At 39.9% G+C, this 13,623-nt stretch overlaps 1 protein-coding gene across 1 annotated transcript in view; it reads right to left on the bottom strand.

Moving 5' to 3' along the window:
- Positions 1 to 13,623, bottom strand: part of LOC144784068 (uncharacterized) — a 1,315,621-nt gene that overhangs the window by 261,174 nt on the left and 1,040,824 nt on the right. Inside the window, exons 57-58 of the mRNA XM_078662758.1 lie at positions 6,624 to 6,764; positions 2,270 to 2,383 (exon numbers count right to left, since the gene is read on the bottom strand). Coding sequence (XP_078518884.1) covers positions 2,270 to 2,383; positions 6,624 to 6,764 — 255 coding nt within the window. The remainder of the gene's footprint in view (positions 1 to 2,269; positions 2,384 to 6,623; positions 6,765 to 13,623) is intronic.

Raw genomic sequence — 13,623 nt, 5'->3', positions numbered from 1 at the left:
TAATTTTCATGGAATTTTGCCACAATATGTCAAAGCAAATTACACAAATTTTGCACACTCCCAGTCACGAGTTTGAATCTTTAAAGCCCCAACTCAGTAATCCTCCTCAAGTTACTACATTCCAATTTATAATAATCTCGGATACTTACAATACCTGAAACACTAATTAAAAAGAAACGTTGTCTTACTATCTATGGGCTCTTCTACGCTGCATTATTTTAGTAGCAATGATGCTAATTGTTAACATCAGAGGGATGGCTCAATGAGTTAAATGCTCGTCAGCTGTAACAAAGTGGATAACTGCAGTCTATGCGTTCAAATCTCTGCAGTTCTGACTCTGACATCCTCATGAAGCTTGGTAACAAACATCCCTGTACCCCCAGCGAGACCAATTGGCTTTTCAAAATGCTTGTCTCTATTATATTAGAAAACCTTCCATTCATTCTTGCATATGTATTTATTTATTTAGGCAATTTGCAGAGTGCACAAATACCCTTGGGTGTCTCGGCGCTGTGGACTATTTAGAGGTCGAACCAGTGGCGGGAGCTTATTGATTAAAGAGCCACGTCTTTATGGGTTTCTTTGAAGGCCAGAAGATTTTGACATGTTTTGATGTGCATGGAAAGAGTGTTCCATAGTTTAGCAGTAGCGACAACGAATCTTCTGTCATCCCAGGAGAATTTTTTGTGTGAAGGACCTTCAGAAGGTTGGCGTTAGTGAGCACAAGACTCTGTTGGAAGTGTAGACACAAAACGCCTTCTTCGGGAAGTAAGGTCCTGTATTGTGGACGGCCTTGAAGGCGATCCATTGGGCTTTGAATTTGATGCAGCTTATTATGGGTAGCCAATGGAGTTTTTGGACTACCAATGAGATTGATTGATATTTGGGGGTGCTTGTTATCGTTCTGGCAGCAGAGTTTTGCACCATCTGTAATTTGTTGGTGACCTTTTTCTGGGCGTTGAGAAACAGGCCATGGCAGTAGTCAATTGTTGACATTACTAGGGTGCTGATTAGGGTTTTTCTGGTAATGGGTGGTAGAAATGGTAAAAGTTTTTATATCATTCTGAGAGTGCGAAAAGATGATGACTCTTGTTTGGAAAAGGCCGTCCCTCTTCTAAGATAACTTAATTGTTGCCCTTTTTTTTGTTTCCAAGCCATCAGTATCCTTTAATGAATTTCAAGGAAACACTGAAATGGTTATTTAAATATATATTCTAAAACTACTTGAGTGCATCTTTTGCAGGTTTGCTATAAAACTCTTTTTGATGCCACATTACTCCCATAGACACTCACTTTTGTTGTTCACCTTAATCATTAACATTTTTCCTCAAGTGTCACATAGAACAAGAAAGCAATTCATAGGAAGAGAGACCATAATCGACCTTGTACTATGACACTATATGGAGAAACCGATACACTAGCTACGGCCTCATTCTGAATCTTCCATTTATTCTCCAGGTAGCTCCATGTCTTAAGAGTTACAGATAGCAAGCTAACAGCAACTTAGGAGGGGGCAGTAGAATGGGACATTAGGGTACATGAGGAAATAAGGAATTATTAGAGAAAATTTGTATTTCTAGGACGAATTTCCAAGAATTTTGGCTGCTTCCATCAAACGAAATCACCCCAAACAGATTAATGTTATTCCTGTAGATCTCGTAATTCAGATGAGGCTGGTAATTGCTGTAAATGGGCAAATCAAAATAACCAGGGCACAAGTAATGAGGCAATAGAGTGTACAGTGTTTCATGGTAGGGTGATGTAAAACCTCTAGAGAGAATGAGGGCCATATCTGCTAGTACAATCTGTTTATGATGAATTTCAATTCAAAAGATAAAAACTACTCCCTGCCTCCCGATCATTCGCTACATTCTTGTTTCTGGCTCATTACTATTATTTTTGTGAGAGTTAATGTGGATAGGAGAAAATCATAAATGGAGGAAAGGACTCTGTCGGTGGTGTAGGAAAGATAGTAGAAGAACTCCCCAAAATCTACCAACTGGAAAGATGTAGATGTCTTGTCAAAATCAACATGAACAATGCTTTAGTTTACTTTACAAAGCTGTGTTTGAATTCTTTATTGCACGTAAGTCATTAAAGTGCATTTTCACCTCATCTGATAGATTTAAAATTAAACACAACTTTTAAATATTGTTTAATTTCTCTTTCAATGTCTACTGTTGCAGTTATATGGACCAGAATGAATACTCATGGTAAATAACAACATAATGTCTAAATATAGAAAAAGCATTAAGCTCAAAACTCATACCTGACCTGACAAAAACGTCAAACAGGCATCCCAGGAGGTTGTGGTATTCTTAGACTTGTCATCCAACGTGAATTTGAAGTCAATAGGCAGACCACTGTCCCAGGCCACTTGTGTCTAAAGCAAAGAGAAGGGCAATTGTGCAGTCATTAATCAACTGTGAGAAGAGAGTTTTAAAGAGATCAGGTACATCCCCTGTTTGTTGCACTGTTGGATTTATGTTCATGACATTCTTAACTAGACAAAAACTATACAGCTATGAGATCCTTTTCACGAATCTCAGAGGTACATTTGACAGCCCTTGATGATCCAGTTCCTACTATCTATCCGCACATTCACCATCACAGTGTTCAAAAGCTACTCAGCTTTCTCCCAAAAACCTTAAGTAGACATCATTTACCAGACTAAATACAACGCTTAGTTTGTGGCAGTGGCAGCATGTGGTGGGCTCTGCCATTCATTTTTGGGGATGGGGACTTATGTTTTATTAGCGTTTTACCAAGAGGAAGGAGGAAGAAAAGGGAGAAGGAAGGAAAAATATAGGAAAAAAGTGACAAAGGAAGAAGGATTAGGCAATAGATGGATAGATAGTACGTGTAGGGTAGCAGATCAAACAGGCATGAATGGAAACTACAATAAGAACCTGACACACCTGTCTAACAGATCTCTTCAATACTTAGATCAGCAGACACAAAAGATAGACCAACTGAACTCTAGCGTTCAGACAAAACAGCAACTCCCCCCCCCATGCCTTGAGACCCTCACGGGTGAGTAGATGCATTATGTATACCCTTGATTGATTGATTAAACTATACCCATAGATCATAACAAACTCAGTGAAATTTAAAAAAAACAAAATTATAATACAAATACCAGAAAACCAAACTGAAGTACGAATCCAAGGCCCAATGAGTAAAGATTTTCAACATCTGTGTTTTTCAAGTAAACTGATGAGCAACCAAACTCCAGTTTTATCAAATAAAACTCATAACACCTAGGTACCAAATAGGAACTTCAGAAAAATCCAGCTCCAAAGAGCAAAAGAAGATTTATCCACAGAATCATAAGGTTGCCCAAAAATACTCATAACATTCTGACCCATTCAGTTCTAAGTCCCAAACCCTAAAAATACAATAGGTGCCCACCAATCCTGAACTATACAAACTGAACATAAATGTAGGAAAATGCCTCTTTTTGCATGATCATCACCATTTTTTGTGGACCGATGTGACTGGTATTGGGACTGTACTAACCAGTCCCAATGAATGCGCTATGATCCTTAAAACATGTTGAAATTGGATATACTCCCAGTTGATGTATTTAACTCACCTATACATCCCTAGTATATGGTACCATGTTATCCAGTGTCTGTAAGTTAAATGTTACCAGTGGGCTTCAGCACCCATTATGCCACCATCTACAGTGACAGTGTAAACAAGACTGCAAGCCTACTATTGTAGCCCGGCTGTGACAATTTTAAACTGCAAATTTGACCTGTGAAAATGAACCTTTTTGACAGTCTTAAGCCTACCTTTTAAATATTAATAAACCAACCATGTGTAGGCCTTAAAAGCCCTACGACAGGGTGTATGGTAGGACAATTTAGAAATGTGATGTTACATATGGCCTTACAGTGAAAAAGACCCAAAAGCTATTTTCACTATAGCAAGGCTGGCTGTTCAATTGGAAATCACTGAGTTGCATTATTAACTGTCATAATGCGAATCTCGGTTAGGAAAACGCTAGAAATGTAATACAAATACTATTTTATTAGTTATTCAAAATCCAATTTAGTGGTAAAGTTGAATTTTTGATTATCTATTAAGAGAAAGATAATGTTAGTAATGTACCTTTACCCTGCCTACGGCCTTTGTTGGCCCATTTGCATGAGATCCAACTGTCACCTGGCAACTAAATAGCCCCCTTGCTGAGGTGTGAAAACTGCTTCCAGAGCAGAATAAAGACCCTGTGTGTGGGAGGTGTTTCTGTTCCTCTAGCATGTTGGCCCTGTGGGCTGTGCCCAGGAACTTGATTAACCTCAGAAATATCTACCCTGTCACAGGCAAATACCGGCTGACACCTTCTTTGTCCACCCAGCAATGCAGGCCCCTTACCAGTGGAAGAGGAAGTGCCCCCAGAACTGGTTTGTAGTGACCACAGAAGAGGAGTTGCTCATTTTCCTGGCCACACTTGGGTGCAAAAGCTCTCCACATTGAGTGAAGGGTTCTGTCATGTTGGATTTAGGTACTGTGTGAAACTGTTTACTGTAAGACAAATAGGAACTGTTGCAAAAGTGGCTTTTCCCTATTTGTCCAGGAAGAGCCAGGAGTTTCACCCACCCACAAAATAGGGCCAGGCATAAATGTTGCACTCGTAGGTACCTTCTTCAGAACACCACTGGAACTGTGGAAGACAGAAGAAGGACTACATCTGGTGTTGAGACCTGTGTGGAGACCTAAAGGGCTGGACCTGTTGCCACTTGTACCCAAGACAAAGAAGTAGACTCCAAAGGTCTGTAGGCTGACCTCCTGTTAAGCTACAGGGCTACCACAAGCTGCAAGAAGCCAATTTTCCTGAAGAGCCCTCCTCGTTAACATAGAGGTCTAAACCACCAATTTAATTTCGTGCGGACGATTAGTTTGGCCACGGTGGAGACTACACTATCTCCGCCATGGCCACACTTCTCCAATAGCCCTGCGGAGTAAGGGCCATCTGAGAAATGACTACATGCCTGCCTGTCCAATTTAGATGGGTGGACATGTAAACCTATTTTACTGCTTCTCAACGCTAGGCAAAACCTGCTGATGAGGGACAAAAAAAATCATAATAATGCTTCCCCTGCCATGGGAGAAGACTCTCATGGTGAGGGGTACATTATTTTTTCTTGTCACAAAAATGAAATCCTGTTTTGGAATTTTCTTTTTGTTAAGAAAAAAGAAAGACTCTTTGCTACAGGGCTTCATTATGCTAATGCAGTTTCGGAGCACAGAGTAAAATGCAGTGACAGGAACCACAATGACAGCGTTCCTTCCAATACTAGTATAAATGACATTCATTTTAAATTAAACAGGTGTTCCCTCTGCCATGGGATTGAGTAAATTACTCCCGCCCTCTTGCTGAACAGCAGGCCATGAACCCATATGTAAATAAGGGTCTATGTCCGAATGTAGCAATCTTCACCGTTTGAAGGCATCAAAAGCATCAGGGCCAGTGAGGGACCTTCCCTGAACTCACATTTTCAAGTTGTCCTGCTCTGAGCTTTCCTTACAAAAGTCAATATCCTCACTGGGACCCCATCCAATAGTTATCCAGCCTCATGGAGCTCTTCTCTGCCACAGCCTGCTGCTTAGCCCTGTTGGGGATTTTTGGCTTACCTTTCAGAGACTAACCCCCAGATTCATGAAAGTCATGTTTTGCTAGTCCTTAATAGCGAATTTTAAGGATTCGCTATTAAAGACTCGCAAAACGGGATGCAAGTAGAAATCGCAATATTTTTTGCGATTTCTACTGATTTTTTATTTGTGATTCGCTATTTGCTAATCGCAAATAAGGAATGGCTTTCCCATTCATTCCTTATTTGCGATTAGCAATTAGCGAATCGCAAATAAGGAAGCAATTTCAAGGGTGCCAGGGTGTCCAAAGGACACTCTGTTGCACCCCTGAAATGGTAATGTTCACTGGTGTTGCGCACACACATGTCCCAAGGACATTTGTGTGTGTGTAACATACAACTTAGAAAAATGCACTGAAGTGCATTTTTCTAAGTTTTTGCTATTTACCACGTAGTTAGACTTCGCGGTAAATAGCGGCCCCAGATTGCGAATTCGTAATTTTGAAATGGTTCATGCATTGCATTTAAGGAATCTCAAATTGAGATTCCTTAAATGCAATTAATCACAATTTAGCGATTTCTAAAAATGCGATATTCGCATTTGGGATGATGCATCCCAAATGTCAAAATACCGCTCGCAAAGGGCCAGATTCTCAGAATCTGGCCCTTTGCGAGCGGATTTTGGTTTGATGAATCTGGCCCTAAGGTTCTTATTATGAGTTTAGTGGATTCAAGACTGCCGAACCCGTGATTGCAGTCCAACCTCTGTGACCTCGGCGGTCCCACAGCGGTATTATGAGTGCAGTGATCGGACAATTCTATTTAGCAGGTGAAAGTGAAGTTCCTAAAGTTTGCACATTCCTAACTGTTGCATCATATTCTGTTTTGCAGTGAGGTTCTTCAGTTTTGCATGCATCTCAAGAGTTCAAGTTGAGATAATGCTATTTTAACATACATGTGATAACCATACATCGAGAACATGTTTGAAATTATGAATTCTGTAGTAGAGGAATTGTTATACTTTACCTGCTGACTATACTTGTTTCCTCTCTTCTCCGACAGTGAACTGACCTCCAGCTGCTTCAGGCCGATGTTGAATGGGTGAGTCAAACTAGCTCTGCAGTCCAACCGCTCCTTTCCAATCTTCAGGGACGACGAGATGCCCACCTTGGCAAACACATTTGAAACACAATTACAAATGCTTCACTCATCATGTATGATTATCATATTAAAATGCTGACATGCACACATGAATTTTCAGGAGCAATCTTTTCTGATATTGCTTGCGCTAACAAAAGCCGCAATAGTATATTTCCTTTTTGGAAACACATTCACCATCTTCTGAAATTGTGCGTATAAATCAATCAATTAATATGGAATGTAACCTAAACATTCAATTTAATTATCTTCTTTAGGTTACATAACATATAAAAGGATTGATTTATAAATCATGTTTCAGAAAGGTGCGGGCTCGGAGCACTAGTAGTTTGGCACCAATAAAAATCTATTTAGCACCAGCAAACGTTAGGGATCTTCCTTCATTTACCTTCTAGTGATCCTACAAATGGATGTATGTTAATAATGTCCCAAGCAATACATATGAAACCTTTTCTACCTAACTTTCAATCTCAAAAACCATAACTTAACATTTCATTATTATAATTGGTATTTTTTCTATATCAGTGAGAACACCTATTGTTCACCCCTCAGTGGTTCTGTACCTATTTCATAATTTTTAATGATTTGACGTTGCTTTTAACCCCAATGCATCTTTGTACCTTGCACATCTTATTGTTCTTATGCTGCAGGTTTCCTTTCCTCTATTACACCTCTTAATACCCAATGATTACTTGTTGGCTTCTTAAGTCCTTCTTTTTCTTTGACATGTTTGTGATATGATATGTTTCCCTGACATGCACTTCAGATATCAGGCCAGCAGCTGCATTTCACTCACCCTGACCTTTTGTTTCAAGTCTCTGTTTTTTTGGGGCTGTACACAAAATCTTTCTTTATTTTCGGTTACGGATAATACTGTTTTTCTTGTTTTCGATTTTGTGTTGATCATATGCACATCTTTTGTATGCCTTTCAGATACTTCTGCATGAAACACGGAAACACCGGCATTCATCATGTTAAAGTCTCACACACTGCACTTCTAAAATCTCTTTCACCTACACCACCCAGCGGTGGGAACAAGTGAACCGCTAGCTAAAACAAAGATAACTTTGAACATCTGTCATGGGAAAATAAATGATTTCGTTGTTATGCTCTGGCCACCGATTATGTAGACAGAGAAATTGAGCAGACAGAGAAATTGATCTGTACACGATAGATTAATAAAACACTTCCAAAAAAGCTATTTTTTCTTTCGATTTCTATAACATATCTCCTTTTTTATGATGATGTCAAAGGCAGCTAGATACTGTCCTGTAATATCTGACTCTTTGGTGTATTGCTCTTTACCCCTCATCCATCTCTATTCTAAATCCTTCGGTTGGTCGACTTTCAGGGGATTAGAAGAATGTGTGAGTTGTATCGCTAATTCCATCTATAGCCTATCTGATGATACTGCCAATGACAGTGTCAGCTTAAAACACTATATAATTTGAATGGTCATTTGCTGAGTACTAAATTAATCAAATTCTGGATGCTGCCAAAGAGCCTGCTCAGATTGTGACACTCATTTATATCAATTCATCACTAAAATGTTGTTCTATCAAAAATATTGTTTTGATATTATTTTATCATATGCTATGTGTTATGTATTATAAAAATATTGGTGTCGAAAGCTATTTTTATAATGATTGTAATTATGATTTTTAAGATTCTACTGATTAAATTATATTTTCTTTGACTGAATGGGTGGGTTACAGCAAGCCAATAGGGGCATGGCAGGGCATCAGAGCTGGTTGATCCAGCACCTCTGGCACATATCCTATTTTATGATTAATTGCACTGCTAATAAAAAGCTCACATTATTTATTTGCTTTTACTTCTTTGGAACAGTGGAAACTATGTTTGCAAGGGCATAGTCCCTCAATTTATATTTAAAGTGGGGATGGAGAAAAAGACCTTGGCTTTGCTGGATCACCAGTAAGCTAAAAATACAGCCTCTTTCGTTTTTTTTGTTAGTGTCATGTAATATGGATTAGTAGTAATCAACAATTGGTATGTCAGGATTATCAAAATAAATGGATAGTGTGAACCAATTATGCTTCATTGTGGTGGAATATATAGCATTTTTTATTTCTCTCTGACAGAGGCTACCTTACTTGACATGGACACCCAAAGAGTCATTCCATAATTAGCCTATGAATGACATGCTGCATATTGCACATTTTGCCAATGAATGCTTGTAGTTAAATCAGGTCTTCATTACGATGCCGGTCAGACGAGAGTCTGACCAACATCGTAGCAGAAATGGGACTGCCTGACAAGGAGTCGGAGGTCCCACCCACCAAATTACAATGCGACTGCCAGCACCGTGGTTAGACACATGCCAATTAATATTACGGCTTGTGCTGCTGGCTAGAAAGGGGTCGCAGTACAAGACTCAAAAGTAAAGGGTATGTTTACAAACATCTATGCACCTTGTGCCAGACTCCATGTGGTGCCTGGCACAGGTGAATGGATGTTTGGGGCACCACATGTGCCCCTCTAGCCCTATAGAGAAGGCCCACTGGTGACGGAGGCCCTGCTAGGGGCCCCCAAAGTCATTTTCCGGCATCCTTGTCATGATAGTCCTACCGCCATGAACTGACATTGTAATCTCTACAGTGGTGTAGGGAATACAAATCCGACCGCTGCTACGATGGACTCCTTGAGACTGTCGGAGGCAGCGGTCTTTCCCCCGCCCAATGCTCGCAATCTGCAGGCATCGTAGTCCAGCGGTCAGACCGCAGCCTCAGATGTCGGACGGACCACACCGACAACCTGTCACAGGCGGTCCATTCGACATCGTAATCGGGCCCTTTACATCATTTGTTCAGTGTAGTACACGCTGGACCCAAGGGGGCTTTACATGCAACACATAGACAGAGACAAAAAGGAAGTTCTTTGCGGAGAAAACCCAGGAATTAGAATAGTGGCACATCAAAAAAATCTTCACTTATGAAACAGAAGGATTGAATAATCAGGCAGGAAATACAGATTAGGAATAGAGGTAAACCATAGAAAATTAAGAATATGAAGGTAATGGCTGGTGACATTTGCTTAATTAGGGTTTTGTCAAAAAAGGCAGCGACTGATTGGAAGCAGAGAGGCTTGTTTGTGAAAATTACATTTAGAGAGTTTCAAATTAAGGTGACTGATACTTCGAAGAATTAAGAAAGATCTTGCCTTGAGTTTTTGGTGTTTTGCATAATAGGATATTGCTGCTCTGAAAACGTTTGGAGTCACCAGATTTTATCAAAATTGTATGTTGGTACAAGAGCATGTATACTTGCATTTCTATTCTACATTTTGCTCTATTTCAAAATATACTGCAGTATAGAACTTTAAGGCACATGTTATGCTATTGTAATGTCCGCTTCTAATAATCAGTCTGGATGCATTAAATGAAATTAAGTGCATGCCGCCTGGATGTTGGCAGTTCAATTACAACCTTGAGTTGAAAAACATTGCTGGAGATGACCACATTACTGTATTACAGTTTTGAAATCTGATGATAGGATATTGACTTTATTTTCCATAAAAGATGGAACTGGAAAATGTCCGATCTCACTCATTTGTTGACATATCCAGTAAGCATCCATCCTTATGGATCCAAATATATGGCTTGTGAATGGAAATGGATGATGGGAGTGGATGGGGATAGATAAATCTGTAGGAAGAATGACAATTTACTGCTGGTTGACGTCAATGTCAGACTTTGGAATTTAATTGTTTTCAGTTTGGTTTCATGAAAAAGATTCAAACAATTAAGCTGCAACTACTGTATTCTTGATGGATATCTTTGACTGCAGAGACCATTATGTTACGTTGTGAACTTGATTCATTATCAGGACACCCATGGTTCCGGTTGGAATTTTAACCGCTTGGGAGGAGAGAATTGACCCAAGAGGTACCCCAACACGATGCATGTAAACATTCGGAGACAGAATTTCCAATCCTCCACAATTTTTTTCTGATCAATAGGAATAAAGAACACCAGCCTAAAAAACAACCATATATATTCATGTATGCTTTCCAGGCATGGATACATCTCCTATGTTTAGTTGTTTTAAAGATCACTGAGATATAAATTAGGAAAAGAAGACACAATATTTCTTCTCCTGGTATGCAGATATTGTCTTCTTGAACTGTCAATGTTTCAGTGTTGGTGTTGCAGTCGAGACAGAAGCCTCACTGAGAGATAGATAGGATCATGCAAACGGATATGTTTTTGGCTTATTACATGGACAGTCATTACTATGCTTTTAGTGGACTGCAATTAGTAACTGTTTAGTATTTATTGGCCTAAGCTATAATACTTTAGCAGGGGAGTAAATTGACCATTTCTTACTGCATCAGGAAAAATGCAAAAGTTATTACGCTGTTTGTATTTAAACATCAATAAGGAGAATGAAAATAAGATTTTGAGTTGGTATTTGGAAGGCATAACAAAAGTGAATTGGGGATTCATTTTGAGCAATCGTTGGCCCAATATTTGTTGTATTAGGAAACATTCCTGCGAGAAGTGAGTTCATGGAGGATGTTGAACAAGATTAGTTTGTATATTTTTGTCAGTGAAATAACTGGAAAGTTCCATAAAAGGAAGAACTGATAAATTGGGAATCTGGTGGAGAGGGAGGCGATTCAGAGATGGTTGCATTGTGTTTTTAATTTTATGGGCAAAAACATTTCTTTTTCTTTTGGTCACCGATTGCTGTGATATTGTTAGATAATCAAACAACAACCATGGTGTTGTTGTAGAATGAGATTAAATGATGGCAGAAAGAGTTAGAGTTTATGCAGGTTTCGCAGATTAGTGAGGGATAATGTAAAGTGACCAGGAGGTCAAATATTGTTCTGAGAGTTGGTAAAGCACATGATACTTGGAAGAGTAATGAAATGGTGAACGGCTGTAGTATGTAGACTCATCCCAACATGTGCCCCCAACAAATGTGAGGAAAAATGATAGTGCTAAGTCCAGCTTGAATCAAACATGAGAGTTAAGCGTGTACCCTGGACAGCGCTTATGTTTGTTTTCAAATCATTGTCCCATATTCCTTACTGAGCCAACAGATTACAGTATTGAAATAAGGAAATTTGACATGTGTACATTTCCTTAAATTTCTTTGTTAATTTGTCTTGTTGCGCTGGTTATTGTTGTGTTGGTCTATTTAGTTATTGTATATAAAGGGAGAGAAATATTTGCCATACGTATACACTTAAAATATTTTTTATTACTATCTCCATGCATTCTTGTAATTTACTGATGACAGTATCTGCCAACACATAATTTGCCCCTTTTCGCAAAGTACATCTATGACTTTCTATTGCTTCGTTTATTGCAAAACATCAAAAAGTTTCTACTGAATTCTCTCATTATCCAGCAGTAATCGTCTATTTCCTTGTTTCTTTGAAGCTAATTCCACAGAACACAATCCCTTAGACAACATTACTAACTGCTTGCCACAACCTAATTATTTGCACAGCATCTAAATCCCATTTCCTATGAAGCTTTTACATCCAGGTTTTGAAGTGCACTGAACAGGGAAGTAGCTCAGGCAGTCAACTGCTTATTAACACCTGGTTGTTCATGGGCAGAAATAACACCACATAACATGTATTTAAGAGAACAACCAGGCGCCTATCTATTTCAATGGCTAAACTTCAGATGACATTTTTTAACTTCACAAGTTTGTCTAATCAAGCCAAACACCTATCTGTCTAGTTATTCAGTAGTCCTGTAGGGAAGGCAGAATATCTAATCAAATTCAAGAATAATGATTGAAATGGCTGAATATCTTTGGAGTTCCATGGAAATACATAGATCTAGATTCTGGAACTATCTGAACTGTTACTTGAGACCTGAACGAACTCCCTGTTATTTAGAAAAATCCAGAATCAGGGAGGTTCAGGGCCATCAACAAATATGGCAGCTATGAAAGAACACTGCAGGGGAGATTTGTCATTTGTCCATTTAGATGAATGAATGAATGATTACGCTCTTATATAGCACATGGCTACCCTGAGGCATCCCAGCGCTGCAAGACCATGGACGGAAGAAGACACTCAGTGAAACAAAAATGTCTTCAATCGCTTCCTGAATACAAGATGGTTCACTTCCAGCCGAATGTTATCTGGGAGTTTGTTCCAGCCCGTGGCGACATGGAAGGAAAGCTGGCGGCCACCCATGCGGGCTCGCTTCACCCTGGGTACCACCAGCAAATTTTGCTGATTAGATGTCAGGGATCTAGAGGCAAGATGCCGGCGAAACAAGGGGTGGAGAATAGTAGGACCAACATTACTTATTGACTTGTGCGCCATACAGAATGTTTTAAACATGATCCTTTCCTGGATCGGAAGCCAGTGAAGTGACCGAAGTGCCGCCTTTGCCGAGCAGCGTCTGGGAAGATTCATAAGCAGCCGAGCTGCACAATTCTGTACTGATTGGAGGATCCGGATAGAGCCAACTGGATCTCCCAGATAAACGGCATTTGCATAATCCAGCCGCGATAAAATCAGCGACTGGACCAGCAAGCGTCTGGCCTCAAAAGGTAGGAGGGAAAGAACTTTCCTAAGGACCCTAAGTTGTCCATAACAAGTCGCCGTCACCTTCTTGGCCTGAACCTGAAACCCCAAGGTGGAGTCTAGCCAGACCCCCAGACTCTTTATTTGTGCCTTTGGGGTGGGCGGGGAGCCCAGACACTGCGGCCACCAAGGGTCGAGGTTGATGGGAGCTTTGTACCCCAGGAGCATGGCGTCAGTTTTTGCCCCGTTTAGCTTTAAAAAAGACGTCGTCATCCACTCCAAAACCTTGGTGAGACAGGGGGACAAGTTGTTACTCCCCTGATCTCCGGCGTCATCTCTCGCCAGAGAG

Source organism: Lissotriton helveticus, chromosome 10, assembly GCF_964261635.1.
Source record: "Lissotriton helveticus chromosome 10, aLisHel1.1, whole genome shotgun sequence".
In the NCBI taxonomy this organism is placed as follows: domain Eukaryota; kingdom Metazoa; phylum Chordata; class Amphibia; order Caudata; family Salamandridae; genus Lissotriton; species Lissotriton helveticus.
Note: the sequence above shows the minus strand (reverse complement) of the source record. Positions and strands in the feature narration are given on the sequence as shown.